This window comes from Aquarana catesbeiana, linkage group LG02 (assembly GCF_042186555.1).
Source record: "Aquarana catesbeiana isolate 2022-GZ linkage group LG02, ASM4218655v1, whole genome shotgun sequence".
In the NCBI taxonomy this organism is placed as follows: Eukaryota; Metazoa; Chordata; class Amphibia; order Anura; family Ranidae; genus Aquarana; species Aquarana catesbeiana.
This window is the reverse complement of record NC_133325.1, coordinates 788227747-788243415: the sequence shown is the minus strand read 5'-3', so window position 1 is coordinate 788243415 and position 15669 is coordinate 788227747. Positions and strand designations below refer to the sequence as shown.

Sequence of the window (15669 nt, the reverse complement as noted above, 5' to 3'; positions counted from 1 at the left end):
TGTCTGTGCTGAGCGCGTGCTTGCAATTGGGAGCTTTCCGATCACATGACCGCTGTGGCAGCCAATCACAGCAGTCACATGACTCGAATGCCCGCCTCCTGGCATTTAGAACCTCTTAAAGGGCTGGAAGGTGGTGGCGGGAAGGTTTTAAGGCTCCATTCACACCAATGCATTTTTTCATGCTTTTTGCAAAAACGCAGAACATTATTTTTTAACACGGATTCCTATAGAACATGTTCACCCCAGTGCATTTTTGTGCCTCTGCATTTTTGGAAAGAGTCAGGGACTTTCTTAAAGCAAAACGCTGCTTTTTTTTTTTTTTGCTTTTTGGTTCAGTAGACGTCAATGGAGAAGCTGCAGAAAAGGATGTAGTGCGTTTTTTCCACAATTTTGCAGCAATTTTGCATTTTTTGGATCTGCACAACAACAAATGTGCCTAAAAAGACACAAAATAAATAAATAAATGAGAAAAATGCAAAATACAATTCACAGCAAAATCGTGGCAAAATTGCAGTAAAAAAAGGCAAAAAGCACTGCAGAAATACTCAAAAGAAACATACATAGTGAATGGAGCCTTAAGCATCGTCTATTGACCGTTAGAAACCACAGAGCCCCCATACAGACAACCTGACATGGGGCCCCATACAGAAAACCTGACACGGGGTCCCACACAGACAACCTGACACTGGGCCCCGTACAGACAACCTGACACTGGGCCCCGTACAGACAACCTGACACGGGGCCCCGTACAGACAACCTGACACGGGGCCCCGTACAGACAACCTGACAGGGGACCCCGTACAGACAACCTGACACGGGGCCCCGTACAGACAACCTGACACGGGGCCCCGTACAGACAATGCTTCAGTTATGTATGAACTCAGTGAGTTATCTGTACTGATCACTCATTGTGTTCATTCAGTAAAGGAAAGGGCTGGTAAATATGACATATATACCGGACCCTTCCCCCACTCTTAATCTTGAATGATCCTATTGTGTGCTTGCAGCTGCTGATAGTAAGGAGAGAATGGAAGCAGTTAGCACTGCGGGGGGTGGAGCACACAGGTGGGTGTGGACAGCAGAGGGTAACGTATGATACACAGGGTGGGTGTGGCATGGGGGAGGCAATTACTAGAACCAATCCCTGGCATGTATGGTTCTCTCTGCAGCAGCTGAAAGCCAACAGAAGGGAGAGGAGAAGAAGCCAGCTTTCAGCAGCTGCAGAGAGAGCCATACAGGGGATTCGTTCCAGTAATTGCCCCCCCAGTGAACTGATCACCCTCCCTGCCCACATCCAATTCACCCTGCTGCTGGCCCCCCTTGCTGGCCCGGGCCCTGCACAGGAGGACTGGTGGTACCCCCTTATCTACAGCCCTTGTTTTTTACCAAAATCTGTCACCATTTCATGGATGTGAGCAATTTTAGGTTTGACATGTTGGGTATCTACAGTATTTCCTTCACTCAACCTAATTTTTTTTTTTTTTTATATTCTATCAAACGAATGTGTGATATAATGGGGTTGATTTACAAACACCTGAAAGTGCAAAATCTGGTGCAACTCTGCAAAGAAACCAATCCACTCCCAAGTTTTTTTTTTTTTTTGTCAGAACTTAATTGAACAATCTGAAGTTAGTAGGATACCATGCAGAGCTACACCAGATTCAGAGTGCTCCAGTTTTTAGTAAATCAATCCCATTGTGTACATGAGTATGATAAGCAGTTGTGCTTATATCGTGTTACATAAAAAAAATGTAACTACCATTTTATTCCCCAGGGTCTCTGCTTTCAGACAATTTGTGTTTTTTTTTCAGTTTTAAGTATACTTCAGGCTTAAAATGTGCATTATAACATGTGTGCAAAAATAAAAATAAAAATAACAGCACTGGCATTGGAAGGGTTAAACCTTCAAGAGTGAAACCTCTTCAGAGAATTAACCAACAGAGTACATAATGTACATAGTACAAGTACATAATGGGATGAGCACTAATATCCCTTTACATTTCACAACAGAAGAACTGAGTCATTGGACATTATAAAAGTCTTTGTCATAGTTTTATTTGTTGAATGTTACTGATTTTATTGAGAACATATTTATGCTCAGAAAGTATGCAGGTTAATGCGACAACGCCTTTCATATAATCTGAATGACACATTATGAATATATATGTAGCCCGGCGCTGGCTATTGAGCCTGTAATTCAGGGACAGTATGCAGTGTTATTAAGGTGGGGCTGTCTCCCTCTAGCGTTAGCTTGGACTCCATATGCAATTTCTTAAAAACAGAACTTAGAGCGGAGCAAAGCATTGTGGGATGTGTAGTTCAGAATGCTGGGGTTTCAATTTCAGCAGGACTGGCCTGAACTACCACTACCAGATTGCTGAGAAGAGCAAAAATATACAAAAAGAACAGGAGGGTGCACCGACCTTGTGCATTACCAAAGATAACATTTATTCATAAAATATAATAAGAAATATACTCACAAACGACCTTTAAAACAAGGCTTATCAATACTCTGGAAACTGCAAGCAGTATCTCTAGACGCCTACAACCTGGACCAAGTATTTGGAGGAACCAGATGGCATCGCAAGACCTGCGACATTCCATTGATTTTGCTAAGGGGGTTGGCTGCGCCACTTACTCAGTTGACCGGGCGCCCGAGCGCAGGAGGTTGCTTTGTGTTGCTGAGAAGAGCAGAACAGACTGCTGGGAGAGGATATAAAAAGGCTGGTTCTGGCTTAGGTCGCTCTCTTGGGACTTCAGTCTGGATCTGCCAGGAGTAGCTCTCTGCCAGTGTGAGCTGCGGCCAAGTCGCGGTCTGCATAAGAGAGAGCTATCTACAGCGGCATACAGAGGGACATCTACGGACAGCAGCGCTTCCTATCTACCACGGTCCGGAGGCTGTTCCTGATCCTTCAGCGTTACCTGCACTTCAGATCCGGGAAGGCCCCGGCGTGGTGTGACGGAGGTCAGACGCCATCCCCTGAGCCAGGACCCAGAGGGAGTTCCTGAAAGAGCCATCTTCTGCACCGCTACCAGCAACCTCTGTTGTGCTGTGGGTGAGCGGGCACCTGCCCATTTAGTACCATAAGACACTGTATATAGACATCATTGTCTCTGCTCGCATTCCTGATACTTGTAGTGCTACTGAATACCAGTTCAGTCAATCCTATAGACACTGTATGCAGACATCTGTGCTTCGCTCACATCCCTGTCATCAGTAGTTCCACTGGATACAATATTAGTGAAACAGCTTACATGGTGATCACTTGTGTGTAGGTCACGCAGGGAAATTCTGCATTCTTAAAGGGGCCAATCACATACCAGTTAAAGTTGCTTTGCTATAATATCAAGGATTATTCCCTTCATCATACTTTAAAGGGGTTGTAAACGCTCGCGTTTTTTCACCTCAATGCATTGAGATGAAAAAACTCTTGTAATCCCACAGAGCCCCCCTTTTACTTACCTGAGCCTGATCGTTCCTGCGCCGAGGACAAGTAGACACGCTCCAGCCGGTGTCTCGGGAGTGCGCCCGCATGGGTGCCCCGAAGGAGAGCGCTTCTCCGACAGGTCACTCGAGAAGAGGAGGATCCAGGAGCACCGCTGGGGGACCACAGAAGAGGAGGATCTGTGCAAAACAAACTGCACAGAGGAGGTAAGTAGGACATGTTTGTTTTTTTGTTTTTTTTTTAAACGGAACCTTTAGTTATCCTTTAAGTGCTAGCTGAAGATTCTGTGGGGTTGACATTACCCCTTTTATCCTCTCCTTAGTGTCACAAGTCACTAAGTGTTGTTTAACACAAGGGAGTCTGCTCTCATTCTCTGGAACACTGCTTAAAGGAGCCAGCCAATTTTACCACTTGCCGACCGGCTCGCACCGATATATGTCGGCAAAGTTCCTGCAAAACAACGTATGGGTACGTCTTCCCCTTTAGGAGCCGCCGGCCACCCACAATCGCGGACACGAGAGCCAGGACGGGGATTTGTGCGTGTAAACACACTAATCCCTGTTCTGTCAGGGGAGATGAGACAGATTGCTTGTTCCTAGTAAGTAGGGACAGCGATATGTCTCCTCCCCCAGTCAGTCCCATCCCCCCCACAGTAAGAAACACTCATGAGGGAACACATTTAAAGCCTTGATCGCCCCCTAGTGTTGAACCATCCCCTGCCATTGACATTTACACAATAATCAGTGCATTTTTATAGCACTGATTGCTGTATAAATGTCATTGGTCCCAAAAATGTGTCAAAAGTGTCCGATGTGTCCGCCGCAATGTCGTAGTACCGCTAAAAATCGCAGATCACCACCATTACTAGTAAAAAAAAAAATAATAATAATAAAAATGCCATAAATCTTTCCCATAGTTTGTAGACGCTATAACTTTTGCGCAAACCATTCATTATACGCTTATTGCGATTTTTTTTTACCAAAAATGTGTAGAATATATATCGACCTAAACTGATGAAGAAATTTCTTTTTTAAAAACATTTTTGGGTAAATTTATTATAGCAAAAAATAAATATATATATAATTTTAAATTGTCAATCTTTTTTTGTTTAAAGCGCAAAAAATAAAAACCGCAGAGGTAGGGTTGCCACCTCATCCCTTTAAAACCGAACACGTAATGATTACACAAGTTCTGTGGCTGATTAAGGTGGTAATTATACACACTCCGTGCCTTATCTGAATTAAATTAGCCTCAGAACCTGTGTAATTCATATGTGTTTGGGTTTAAAGGGATGAGGTGGCAACCCAACGCAGAGGTGATCAAATACCACCAAAAGAAAGCTCTATTTGTGGGGGGAAAAAAGGACGTAAATTTTGTTTGGGTACAACGTCGCACGACCGCGCAATTGTCAGTTAAAGTGACGCAGTGCCATATCGCAAAAAAAATGGTCCGGTCATTAAGCAAGAAAATCTTCCGGTCTGTAAGTGGTTAACCACAACAGTTTGCTGATGTCTGTTAATTGTTTGATGTTTAGTGCCTGTGGGCTGAGGAGATAGAGAGGAGTGACTTGACATAGTTCTATTAAATGTCAGTCCCTTGCCTCTTTGCTGCCCGTTCACATTTCACACAGGTTTTTGTGATTGAACTTAGTCGCACCGTTTTCTTTGAATTTTGCCTTGCTAGCATAAATTCCTAAACTGCAAAACAGAATTTCATACTAGTACTGTATTGTCATACCTCCCAACTTTTTGAGATGGGAATGAGGGACACCTATCAGCAAAAAGTATGCAGGCATAGGACACACCCCATTGCCACGCCCTCTTAAAGGAGAATTGTACATAAAAAAAAAACAAGATTTTTTAAACCCACAAGTGCTTTTTTACCACTACTATTTCTTTAGTTTGGCTTTTGGAATTTACGAATGCAGCAATTTAAAAATCAGATGAAAGGTTTAGTGCTGGAAAACACTTTTTTGATAGATAAAAAGTGCATTTTATATACATCTATATAAATCAGACCAAAATAAGGGACAAATGAGGAGGAATGAGGGACAGAGGGACATTGCTCGAAAATCAGGGACAGTTCCTCGAAATCAGGGACAGTTGGGAGCTATGTATTGTACAGATAAAATATCTTCATTACCTATAGTGTCATGTTGTGCACTTTTATGTGTCAATTTTATCACAGTAAACATTCCTGAACTGCTTCACTAATACTGGGTAGGTTCCTTGTTATTGGTGTCAGCGGTAAAAATGACTGAACCCTGGTGTCAGATGTTGGAGGACTTGCAGAGTCGGGGCAACCAGTGGGGTACAGTTTCTATCAGTGGCCCTCATGAAAGTAGAGCTACATATATAATAATATAACATATAATATATGCATACATCACATACATAATATTATATGCATAAAACAATTATAGTTAAAGCGTTTGTTAACCCCCAAAAAATATAAATAAATGGTTCCTGCTCCTTTAATGCATGTTATATGACACAGTGCTTGTCCTGTGTCATTTGGCCCCCTGTAACACCTAAAAAACCTGGCTGATCCTGCCAGTTTCTCCCCACCCCTCTGTAAACTGACCACAGTGTATCATGGCTGCTGAGACCAGACACCGTGGTCAGTTTAGGTGCCTCTGTCATCCGCAGCCTGCTATCTGCTCTCCTCTCTGCTCCTGTGTCCTCCTCCCCTCTCTGTCTGTGTGTGAGCCGCCCCTCCCCCCCTCCTGATGCTCCCAAAAACACTAACCTGTATACACCATCAGCACCGCCTCCTATTCCAGTGTCCCCCTCTGTGAATGATTTATTAATATAAATGCTGTAAATACCTCATTTAGGAGCAGAGATTGCGATCACATGACCAGCCAGCTGTCTCCTCCTCCCCCCTGACTGACATCAGTAGAAGAATCTCAGCCCCGCCCACTGCATCTCTCAGAGGAGGAAAGGAGAAAGCTGGCTGGTCATGTGATTGCAATCTCGGCAGTGAAATGAGGTATTTGCAGCATTTATTTTTATAAATCACACACAGAGGGGGATACTACAATAGGAGGCAGTCCTGATGGTGTATACAGGTTAGAGTGGCTTAACAACCACTTTAAGAATGGCAATTTAACCACTTGACCTTTGGAAGATTTACCCCCTTTCCCTTCATGACCAGGCCATTGTTTGCAATACGGCACTACCTTACTTTAACTAACAATTGCGCGGTCATGCGATGCTGTACCCAAATAAAATGTATGTCCTTTTTTTCCCCCACAAATAGAGCTCTCTTTTGGTGGTATTTGATTACCTCTGCGTTTTTTATTCTCTGCACTATAAACAAAAAAAGACCGTCAATTGTGAAAAAGAAAAACAAAAAAACTATATGTTTTACTTTCTGTCATAAAACATATCCAATAAAAAAATGTCATCAGTTTAGGCCAATATGTATTCTGCTACATATTTTTGGTAATATGTAAGCGTATATTGATTGGTTTGCGCAAAAGTTATTGCGTCTACAAATTATGGGAGATTTTTAATTATTTTTGTTTATTTATTTTTTTTACTAGTAATGGCAATGAACAGCGACTTATAGTGGGACTGCGATATTGCGGCGGACATTTTGACACTTTTTTGGGGACCGGTGACACTAATACAGTAATCAGTGCTATAAATATGCGCTGTCACTGTACTAATGACACTGGCTGGGAAGGGGTTAACATCAGGGGCGATCGAAGGGTTAACTGTGTGCCTAGCCAGTGTTTTTATTCAGTGGGGAAGGTGCTTTTACTAGGGGGAAGATATGGGTCCTAGTCCCTGCTGTGCAGAGTCACAGGATCAATGCCTTCCATCCTGTCAGAACGGCGATCTGCCTTGTTTACATAGAAAGACCGATTATTCTGCCTCTCTGCTGGATGATCGGCAGGTGCTGGTGGACATCGAGTCCGCAGTACCCGGCCCTTGGCTCCCACTGTGTGTGATCATGGTGGGAGCGAGCTGCCCATGCACACGATCCGACGCACAGCTGCCGCCCTGTAGCAGTAAAACTGCTATGGGGCAGACAGCAAGTGGTTAAAAAGTGATGTTATTGTACTATTGCCACTCATACTGTTATGTACCACCATTTGTACCCCAATGTACCACATTGTACCCCTATTTTTTTCAATGTTGGGATGGAATACGTGAAGCTTTTTACCTTTTTAGGATCTTTCTACTTTTTATATTTTGGAAAGCATAGTATACAAATAATGTGACTCATTTAATGATTCTGGCCTAGACTTTTAATGGAATCAATGCCTTCTATTTCAAACCCCCATTTTATATCCTGTACCTTTTGCTTCCTGTGGTATCTAATTGAGTAAAAAACCTGTTTGAATTTAAATAATTTTGTCAACATGTGGAATTTCATATATTTGTTCAACAGCTTATAGATACCTGACCATTACACCTATATGAGCTTGTTGGACATCCCATTCCAAAACCATAGCCATTCGTAATTAGACACGTGCAAGTAGTTTAGTTTCAAATTAGTTTTCTTAAGGAATTCAGACAAATTCATTAATTCGGAAATATCCGAATATTCGGAAATTCAAAATTCAGAAATTCAGAAATTCAAAAGAACGAAAATCCTCAAATAAGTACGACAATTTAAAAACCTAAACATTCGAAAATCTGAAATAATAACTAACTAATAATAACTTAACTATTACTAACTATTAGATTATAGGTATTGGAATTTCCTTTCATATTTCACTGTTAGTGAACGTAATGAATACGAATTTATTCAAAGTTAGGAATTATCCGTAATAACAAATGGAACATAACAAATTAATAACAATAATAATAAAAACGTATTATTATTTATTATTATTTTGTTCCGTTCCATTTGTTAAAATGCGGCATTCTTTATTTCGGATAGTTCGGAACTTCAGATACATTTTTATCCATTACGTTCACTAACAGCCACATTTGAAAGGAATTTCCAATACCTATAATTTAATAGTCAATTACTATTAGTTATTTTTTTTTCATTTTTGGATTTTTGGATTTCGTTCTTTCTAATTTTCAGTTTTTCTAATTTCTGAATTTCCCAATTTTCAAATTTTCGATTTTCCAAATTTTTTAATTTTCGAATTTCCGAATTCCGAATTTTCTAATTTACAAATTTACGAATAACGAATTTTTGAATTTACAAATATTCGAATTTACGAACTCTGAATTTTTGAATTTGCGAATTTTAGATGTTCCAAATTCTGAATTTTCAAATTTACGAATTTACACATTTTTTGAATTTACGCAAAAACAAAAAACGATTGAAACGAAAATGAAAACAAAATTTTTTTTTTTTAGCAGTGTACCTGTCTAATTCATATGGAGTTGATCTCCTTTTGTGTTTATAACATCCTCCACTATTCTGGGAAGGTTTTCCAAAAGATATTGCACGGTGTATGTGGTGATTGGTCCCCATTTGTGAGATCAGGTACTGATGTTGGGTGAGAAGACCTGGCTTACCATCAGCATTCCAATTCATCCCAAAGGTGATCGGTAGGGTTGAGGCCAAGTCAGGCCACTCACGTTTCTCACCAAACCATGTCTTTATGGATGGTGATCAGCAGGGTGGAGGTCAAGGCTCTCTATGGGCTATTCCTCCACACCAAACTGGTCAAACCTTTTCTTAATGGCTGGGGATCAGTAGGGCTGAGGTCAAGACAGGCCACTCAAGTTCCTCATCAAACCATGTCTTTATGGATGGTGATCAGCAGGGTGGAGGTCAGGGCTCTGTACGGGCTATTCCTCCACACCAGACTGGTCAAACAATGTCTCTATGGAGCTAGCATTATACATAGGGGCACAGTCATGCTACAACAGATAAGAGTCTTCAACTGTTACCACAAGGTTGGAAGAGCACAATTGTCTACAATGTCTTCATATGATGTAGTAATACCAGTACCATTTATTAGAAACACTAAGATTCAATCGTATGGAGGAGGGTCCACATACTATTTTGCCATACAAGTAGGTTTAATGGTCTTGTGGCCACAAACTTTGGCTTTAGAGTGTATGAAGGCATCTACTGTATGTATTAAATCAGATCTCAAAACTTTCTAAACAAGGGGCCGATTTACTGTCCTTCAGACTTTAGGGGGACCGGACTATGGCCACTGGAAGTAGGAAAAGTTCCAACGTCAGTAGAAAAAAGCAATGCCCCATCTTTGGTGTCAGTGGAAGGAATTGTACCCTATTATTGGTGTCATTGGGAGGAGTTGTGCCCAATCATTGGTGTCATTTGGAGGAATTGTGTCCCGTACTTGGTGTCGTTGGAAGGAATTGTGCCCGATCACAGATGTCATTGCGCCCACTGGAAGTAGCAAGAGTTCCAACGTCAGTAGAAACAATGCCCCATCTTTGGTGTCAGTGGGAAGAATTTTACCCTATTATTAGTGCTATTGAGAGGAATTGTGCTCCATCACTGGTGTCATTTGGAGGAATTGTGCCCCATCCTTGCTGTCGTTGAAAGGAATTGTGTCCCATCACTGGTGTCATTACGCTCACTGGGAGTAGTAAAAAATCCAACGTCAGTAATGCTGATGCTAGTAATGGGGAATTATGCCCCATTGCTGGCATCAGTGGATGAAATAGGGGGTGAATAAAAGCAAGCAAAGTGCCATATCTGGCCTCTGGGCAGCAGTTTGGAGACCGCTGTATTAAATTATTATTATATATGCAGGTTCTGGATATATATAATTCTTATGCAGTCATACTGTATATAATTTTTGAATGACTGCAGTCCATAGACTGTAGGATTCTGTTCTCTGACCCTTCAGATTTTCCTTCATACATGGCTTCTCTCCTGAAGTAGCTGTCAGCTGCACTGTGCAAGACTACCTGGATAGTCTGATGCAATCAGCAATGATTATATTTGTGCCTTTCCAAACCTGATGCAGTTTGTATGTTTCTAGGTGAAGAAAGAGTTTGTGAAACTGTCCGGGACAAACCCCAGCAGATTTAAGGCAATCCTCGTCAGTACTCAAGTTGTTGCCGGCAAGAATTATTTTTTCAAGGTAACATTGTTGGCTAATATGTAACATTATTGACATCGTTTTGGGTGTTTCTACAATGAGCAGAAGCATGTTATGTGTGGCAGCTACACGGTGGAGGTACCTTAGGCAAGATAACCATGGAGCTAATCAGTTGTAGGACAGCAGGAAAGCAAGAAAACAGTCTTTTATCTCTATAATACACATTATCTCACAAAAGTAAGTACACCCCTCACATTTTTGTAAATATTTTCTTCTATCTTTTCATGTGACAACACTGAAGAAATGACACTTTGCTACAATGTAAAGTAGTGAGTGTACAGCTTGTATAACAGTGTAAATTTGTGTCCCCTCAAAATAACTCAACACACAGCTATTAATGTCTAAACCGCTGGCAACAAAATTGAGTACACCCCTAAGTGAAAATGTCCAAATTGGGCCCAATTAGGCATTTTCTCTCCCCGGTGTCATGTGACTCGTTAGTGTTACAAGGTCTCAGGTGTGAATGGGGAGCAGGTGTGTTAAATTTGGTGTTATCGCTCTCACTCTCTTATACTGGTCACTGGAAGTTCAACATGGCACCTCATGACAAAGAACTCTCTGAGGATCTGAAAAAAAGAATTGTTGCTCTACATAAAGATGGCCTAGGCTATAAGAAGATTGCCAAGACCCTGAAACTGAGCTGCAGCACGGTGGCCAAGACCATACAGCGATTTAGCAGGAAAGGTTCCACTCAGAACAGGCCTCACCATGGTCGACCAAAGAAGTTGAGTGCACGTGTTCAGTGTCATATCCAGGGGCGGACTGACAACTCATGGGGCCCCCGTGCAATAGGAGATCCTGGGGCCCCCTGTCCCCGCCCATGTGTTCCCACCCACACTCAAGCCACACCCACACAAATCCCCACCTACATATTGCACTGCCCACACTACATGCGTTCATCACAGAATTTCTCTGCACTATGTTCAAAATAAATGTTTATTATAGAAAATAGAGAAAAATAAGCTTACATTAAAAGTGCAAAAACGATACATTTCCAAAATTAAAGTGATTGTAAAGGCTTGTTTTTTTTGTTTTTTTGTTTTTAAATTACAAACATGTTATACTTACCTCCACTGTGCAGCTCGTTTTGAACAGAGTGGCCCCGATCCTCGTCTTCTGGGGTCCCCCGGTGGCTCTCGCGGCTCCTCCCTGCAACAGATAACCCAATAGGAGAAGCGCTCTCCTGTGGGAGGTTGCTTTTCGGACGCGCTCCCGTGTCAAGCATTTGCGTCTATAGACACATGTTTACATACATGTGCTCGTCCTACATAAAGCTTTTCATATAGAGCGTTTGCGAGAGTCATGGGTGTGCTTTACATTTTTTTTTAAATAATTTCTATTTACTTTATATAATTTTCACTGATCACCAATGTAAGGAACATTCTTCTCACTGATCACCAATGTAAGGAACATTCTTCTCACTGATCACCAATGTAAGGAACATTCTTCTCACTGATCACCAATGTAAGGAGCATTCTTCTCACTGATCACCAATGTAAGGAGCATTCTTCCCACTGATCACCAATGTAAGGAACATTCTTCTCACTGATCACCAATGTAAGGAACATTCTTATCACTGATCACCAATGTAAGGAACATTCTTCTCACTGATCACCAATGTAAGGAACATTCTTCCCACTGATCACCAATGTAAGGAACATTCTTCCTACTGAACACCAATGTAAGGAACATTCTTCTCACTGATCACCAATGTAAGGAACATTCTTCTCACAGATCACCAATGTAAGGAACATTCTTCCCACTGATCACCAATGTAAGGAACATTCTTCCTACTGAACACCAATGTAAGGAACATTCTTCTCACTGATCACCAATGTAAGGAACATTCTTCCCACTGATCACCAATGTAAGGAACATTCTTCCTACTGAACACCAATGTAAGGAACATTCTTCTCACTGATCACCAATGTAAGGAACATTCTTCTCACTGATCACCAATGTAAGGAACATTCTTATCACTGATCATCCTGGCTCCTCTCCCAGTTCTCTCCACCCATCTGCTCTCCACTCCCATTCTTTCTGACTCCTCTCCTTCTCTCAAGCACCCCCCAGCAGTCCCCAGCCTTCACCCCTCCTCTGCTCTCCACCTACCCTATTGCTCTCTGCCCCCACCCCCAGCTCCTTCCTGCCCCCCCAGTGCTTTCTGCCCCCCAGTGCTCTCTGCCCCTACCCCCCAGTGCTCTCAAGCTCCTCCCTGCTCTTTGCCCCCCTAGTGCTCTCTGCCTCCACCCCCTAGTGCTCTCCAGCTCCTCCCTGCTCTTTCCTCCCCCAGTGCTCTCTACCCCACCCCCAGTGCTCTCCAGCTCCTCCCTGTTCTTTGCCCCCCCCACCCCCCAGGGCTCTCCACTCCCCCAGTGCCCTCACAGACTGGGACATGGGGCACAGGAGGGGCTGCAGACAGGGACAGGACTAGGGATCTCTCTTACCTCCTCCTATCTCTCTCTCCCACTCCTCCCTCTCACCCCTCTCTCTCTTTATCTCACCCTCTTTTCTCTCACCCCTCTTCTCTTTCTCTCTCTCACCACCCCTCTCTCCCACAACCCTTCTCTCTCTCCCTCACCCCCTCTCTCACCTCCCTCCTCTTTGTCACCCCTGGTCTTTCTCTCAACTCACTCCTCTCTCTCCCTCCCTCTCTCCCCCCTCTCTCCCTCTCTCTCTCCCTCTTTCTCCCCCCCTCTCACTATCTTCCTCCCTCTCTCTATCTCCCTCCCCCTCTATCTCTCTCCCCTCCCCCCTCTCTCCCTCTCTTTCCCTCCCTCCCTGTCTCTCTCTCTTTCCCTTCCTCCCTCCCTGTCTCTCTCTCTTTCCCTTCCTCCCTCCCTGTCTCTCTCTCTTTCCCTTCCTCCCTCCCTGTCTCTCTCTCTTTCTCTCTCTCTCCCCCCTCTCTCTCTCTCCCCCCCTCTCTCTCTCTCCCCCCTCTCTCTCTCTCCTTCTCTCTCTCTCTCCTTCTCTCTCTCCTTCTCTCTCTCTCTCTCCCTCTCTCTCTCCCTCTCTCCCCCTCTCTCTTTCCCCCCTCTCCTCTCTCCCCCCCCCCCTCCCCGTCCCCTCTCTCTCTCTCTCTCTCTCCCCTCTTTTACTGCGCTGTGCTGGGTTCCCCCACTCTCCTTCCTCCAAAGGTATGGGAAATTCTTAGAGGGGTGGGTTGCCACCTTGCTGGGTCCCAGATGTTGTATTGGCTGCATATGTCTGATGGGTGAGGAGGGTGCCCTGGAAGTGGTGCTGATGAACTGTGTGCTAGATCTGTGCATCTTTCTGCAGCCATTTTTAATGCTTGTATTTTTTTCCTATTACGGGCATGGGTGGGGCCGACTCTGATTCCTGATATAAAGCCTAACAATATAACTAAAATACCAGTGAAGATACAAAGGTTAAAAGTGTAATTATTTTCTTATGAACTTTTGATCTTTTCAGGTTGAGACCGGTGATAACTCTTATATCCACATTAAAGCGTTCGTACCGATGCATCAAAGAAGTAAGGAACCATCTTTACTGGCTTTCCAGCTGAACAGAGAAAGGGAGGAGGACCTGGAATATTTTTAAAATGGAGATGAGAACGACAACCATTAATTATTTCCTGGGTGATCCTTTTGTAGCCAACTCTGTCCTGTAATCAGTACAAGAAATATTGATGGGACTTTAGGGGGTGCCTGTATAGATTGGTAACACCAACACAATTTTTGATAAAATTTTAGTCATTTTTATTTTTACTGTTTTTTTAAACATTTTTTTTTAATTCGTGAAATGCACTATTGAAAAGCCTTCACAAGACTAAATGATCAAATTATTTAAAAGACAGATGTTAGCACATATACGAGGACTGTACCAAAAGTAATTAAAAGTGGACATAACTTTTTTATTAATTTATATAGGTCCTTCAAATGTCACATGTTTTTAGAGTGACTTTTCCTCCATAGTAACTCTTCTTCTTCCTTTTCATTGCAGGTACAGTGCCTTGAAAAAGTATTCATACCCCTTAAATTCCCCACATTTTGTCATGTTACAACCAAAAACATAAATGTATTTTATTGGGATTTTATGTGATAGATCAACACAAAGTGGCACATAATTGTGAAGTGGAAGGAAAATGATAAATGGTTTTCAAATTTTTTTACAAATAAATATCTGAAAAGGGTGGCGTGCATTTTTATTCAGTCCCCTTTAGTCTGATACCATGTGATAGACATGTGCACTGCCGAAAAATTCATTCGTTTTCATTTCATTTGTTTTTTTGGGGGTTTTTTTTCAGGTCACTCATTATGATCGCAATTCGTAAATTCAAAAATCTGTAAATTAGAGAATTTGAAAATCCATAAATTTGAAAATACAAAAATAGTAAATAAAATCAGAAAATTTGAAAGAATAACTAACTAACAAACTAATAATAATTAACTATTAAATTGTAGGTATTGGAGTTTCCTTTCAAATTTGGCTGTTAGTGAACATAACAAATACGAAATTATCCGAAGTTACAAATTATCCAAAATAATGAATGCTGCATCTAAACTAATGGAACAGAACAAATTATTAATAATAAATAATAATACAAAGTTTTTATTATTATTATTGTTATTTATTATTATTAATTCATTACATTCCATTTGTTTATATTTTTCAGATAAGTCATAACTTTGGATAAATTCGTATTTGTTACGTTCACTAACAGTCAAATTTGAAAGGAAATTCCAATACCTATAATTTAATAGTTAGTAATAGTTAAGTTATTATTAGTTAGTTATTATTTCAAATTTTCCGGTTTTCAAATTTACGAATATTTGGAAAAATTTGTTAAATGGGTCTTCGTTAATTCCGAATTAACAAGTTTGTCATAACTTGTTAAACAAATTTGTAACTAAACGAATCGCACATGTCTACCATGTGATACTGATGTGGGGGACACAGCCAACATGAAGAAGAAGGTGCTCTGGTCAGATGAGACCAAAATTGAACTTTTTGACCTAAAAGTAAAACGCTATGTGTGGAGGAAAACTAACACTGCACATCACCCTGAACACACCATCCCCACCGTGAAACATGGTGGTGGCAGCATCATGTGGTGGGGATGCTTTTCTTCAGCAGGGACAGGGAAGCTGATCAGAGTTGATGGGAAGATGGATGGAGCCAAATACAGGGCAATCTTAGAAGGAA

General features: G+C 41.9%; 1 protein-coding gene across 1 annotated transcript in view; it reads left to right on the top strand.

Moving 5' to 3' along the window:
* LOC141130133 (cystatin-A-like) overlaps positions 1 to 14393 on the top strand; it is a 35197-nt gene extending 20804 nt beyond the window's left edge. The window contains exons 2-3 of the mRNA XM_073618086.1: positions 10384 to 10485; positions 13936 to 14393. Of these exons, the coding sequence (XP_073474187.1) occupies positions 10384 to 10485; positions 13936 to 14064 (231 nt within the window). The 3' untranslated portion in view covers positions 14065 to 14393. The remainder of the gene's footprint in view (positions 1 to 10383; positions 10486 to 13935) is intronic.
* Positions 14394 to 15669: the final 1276 nt, after the last annotated feature.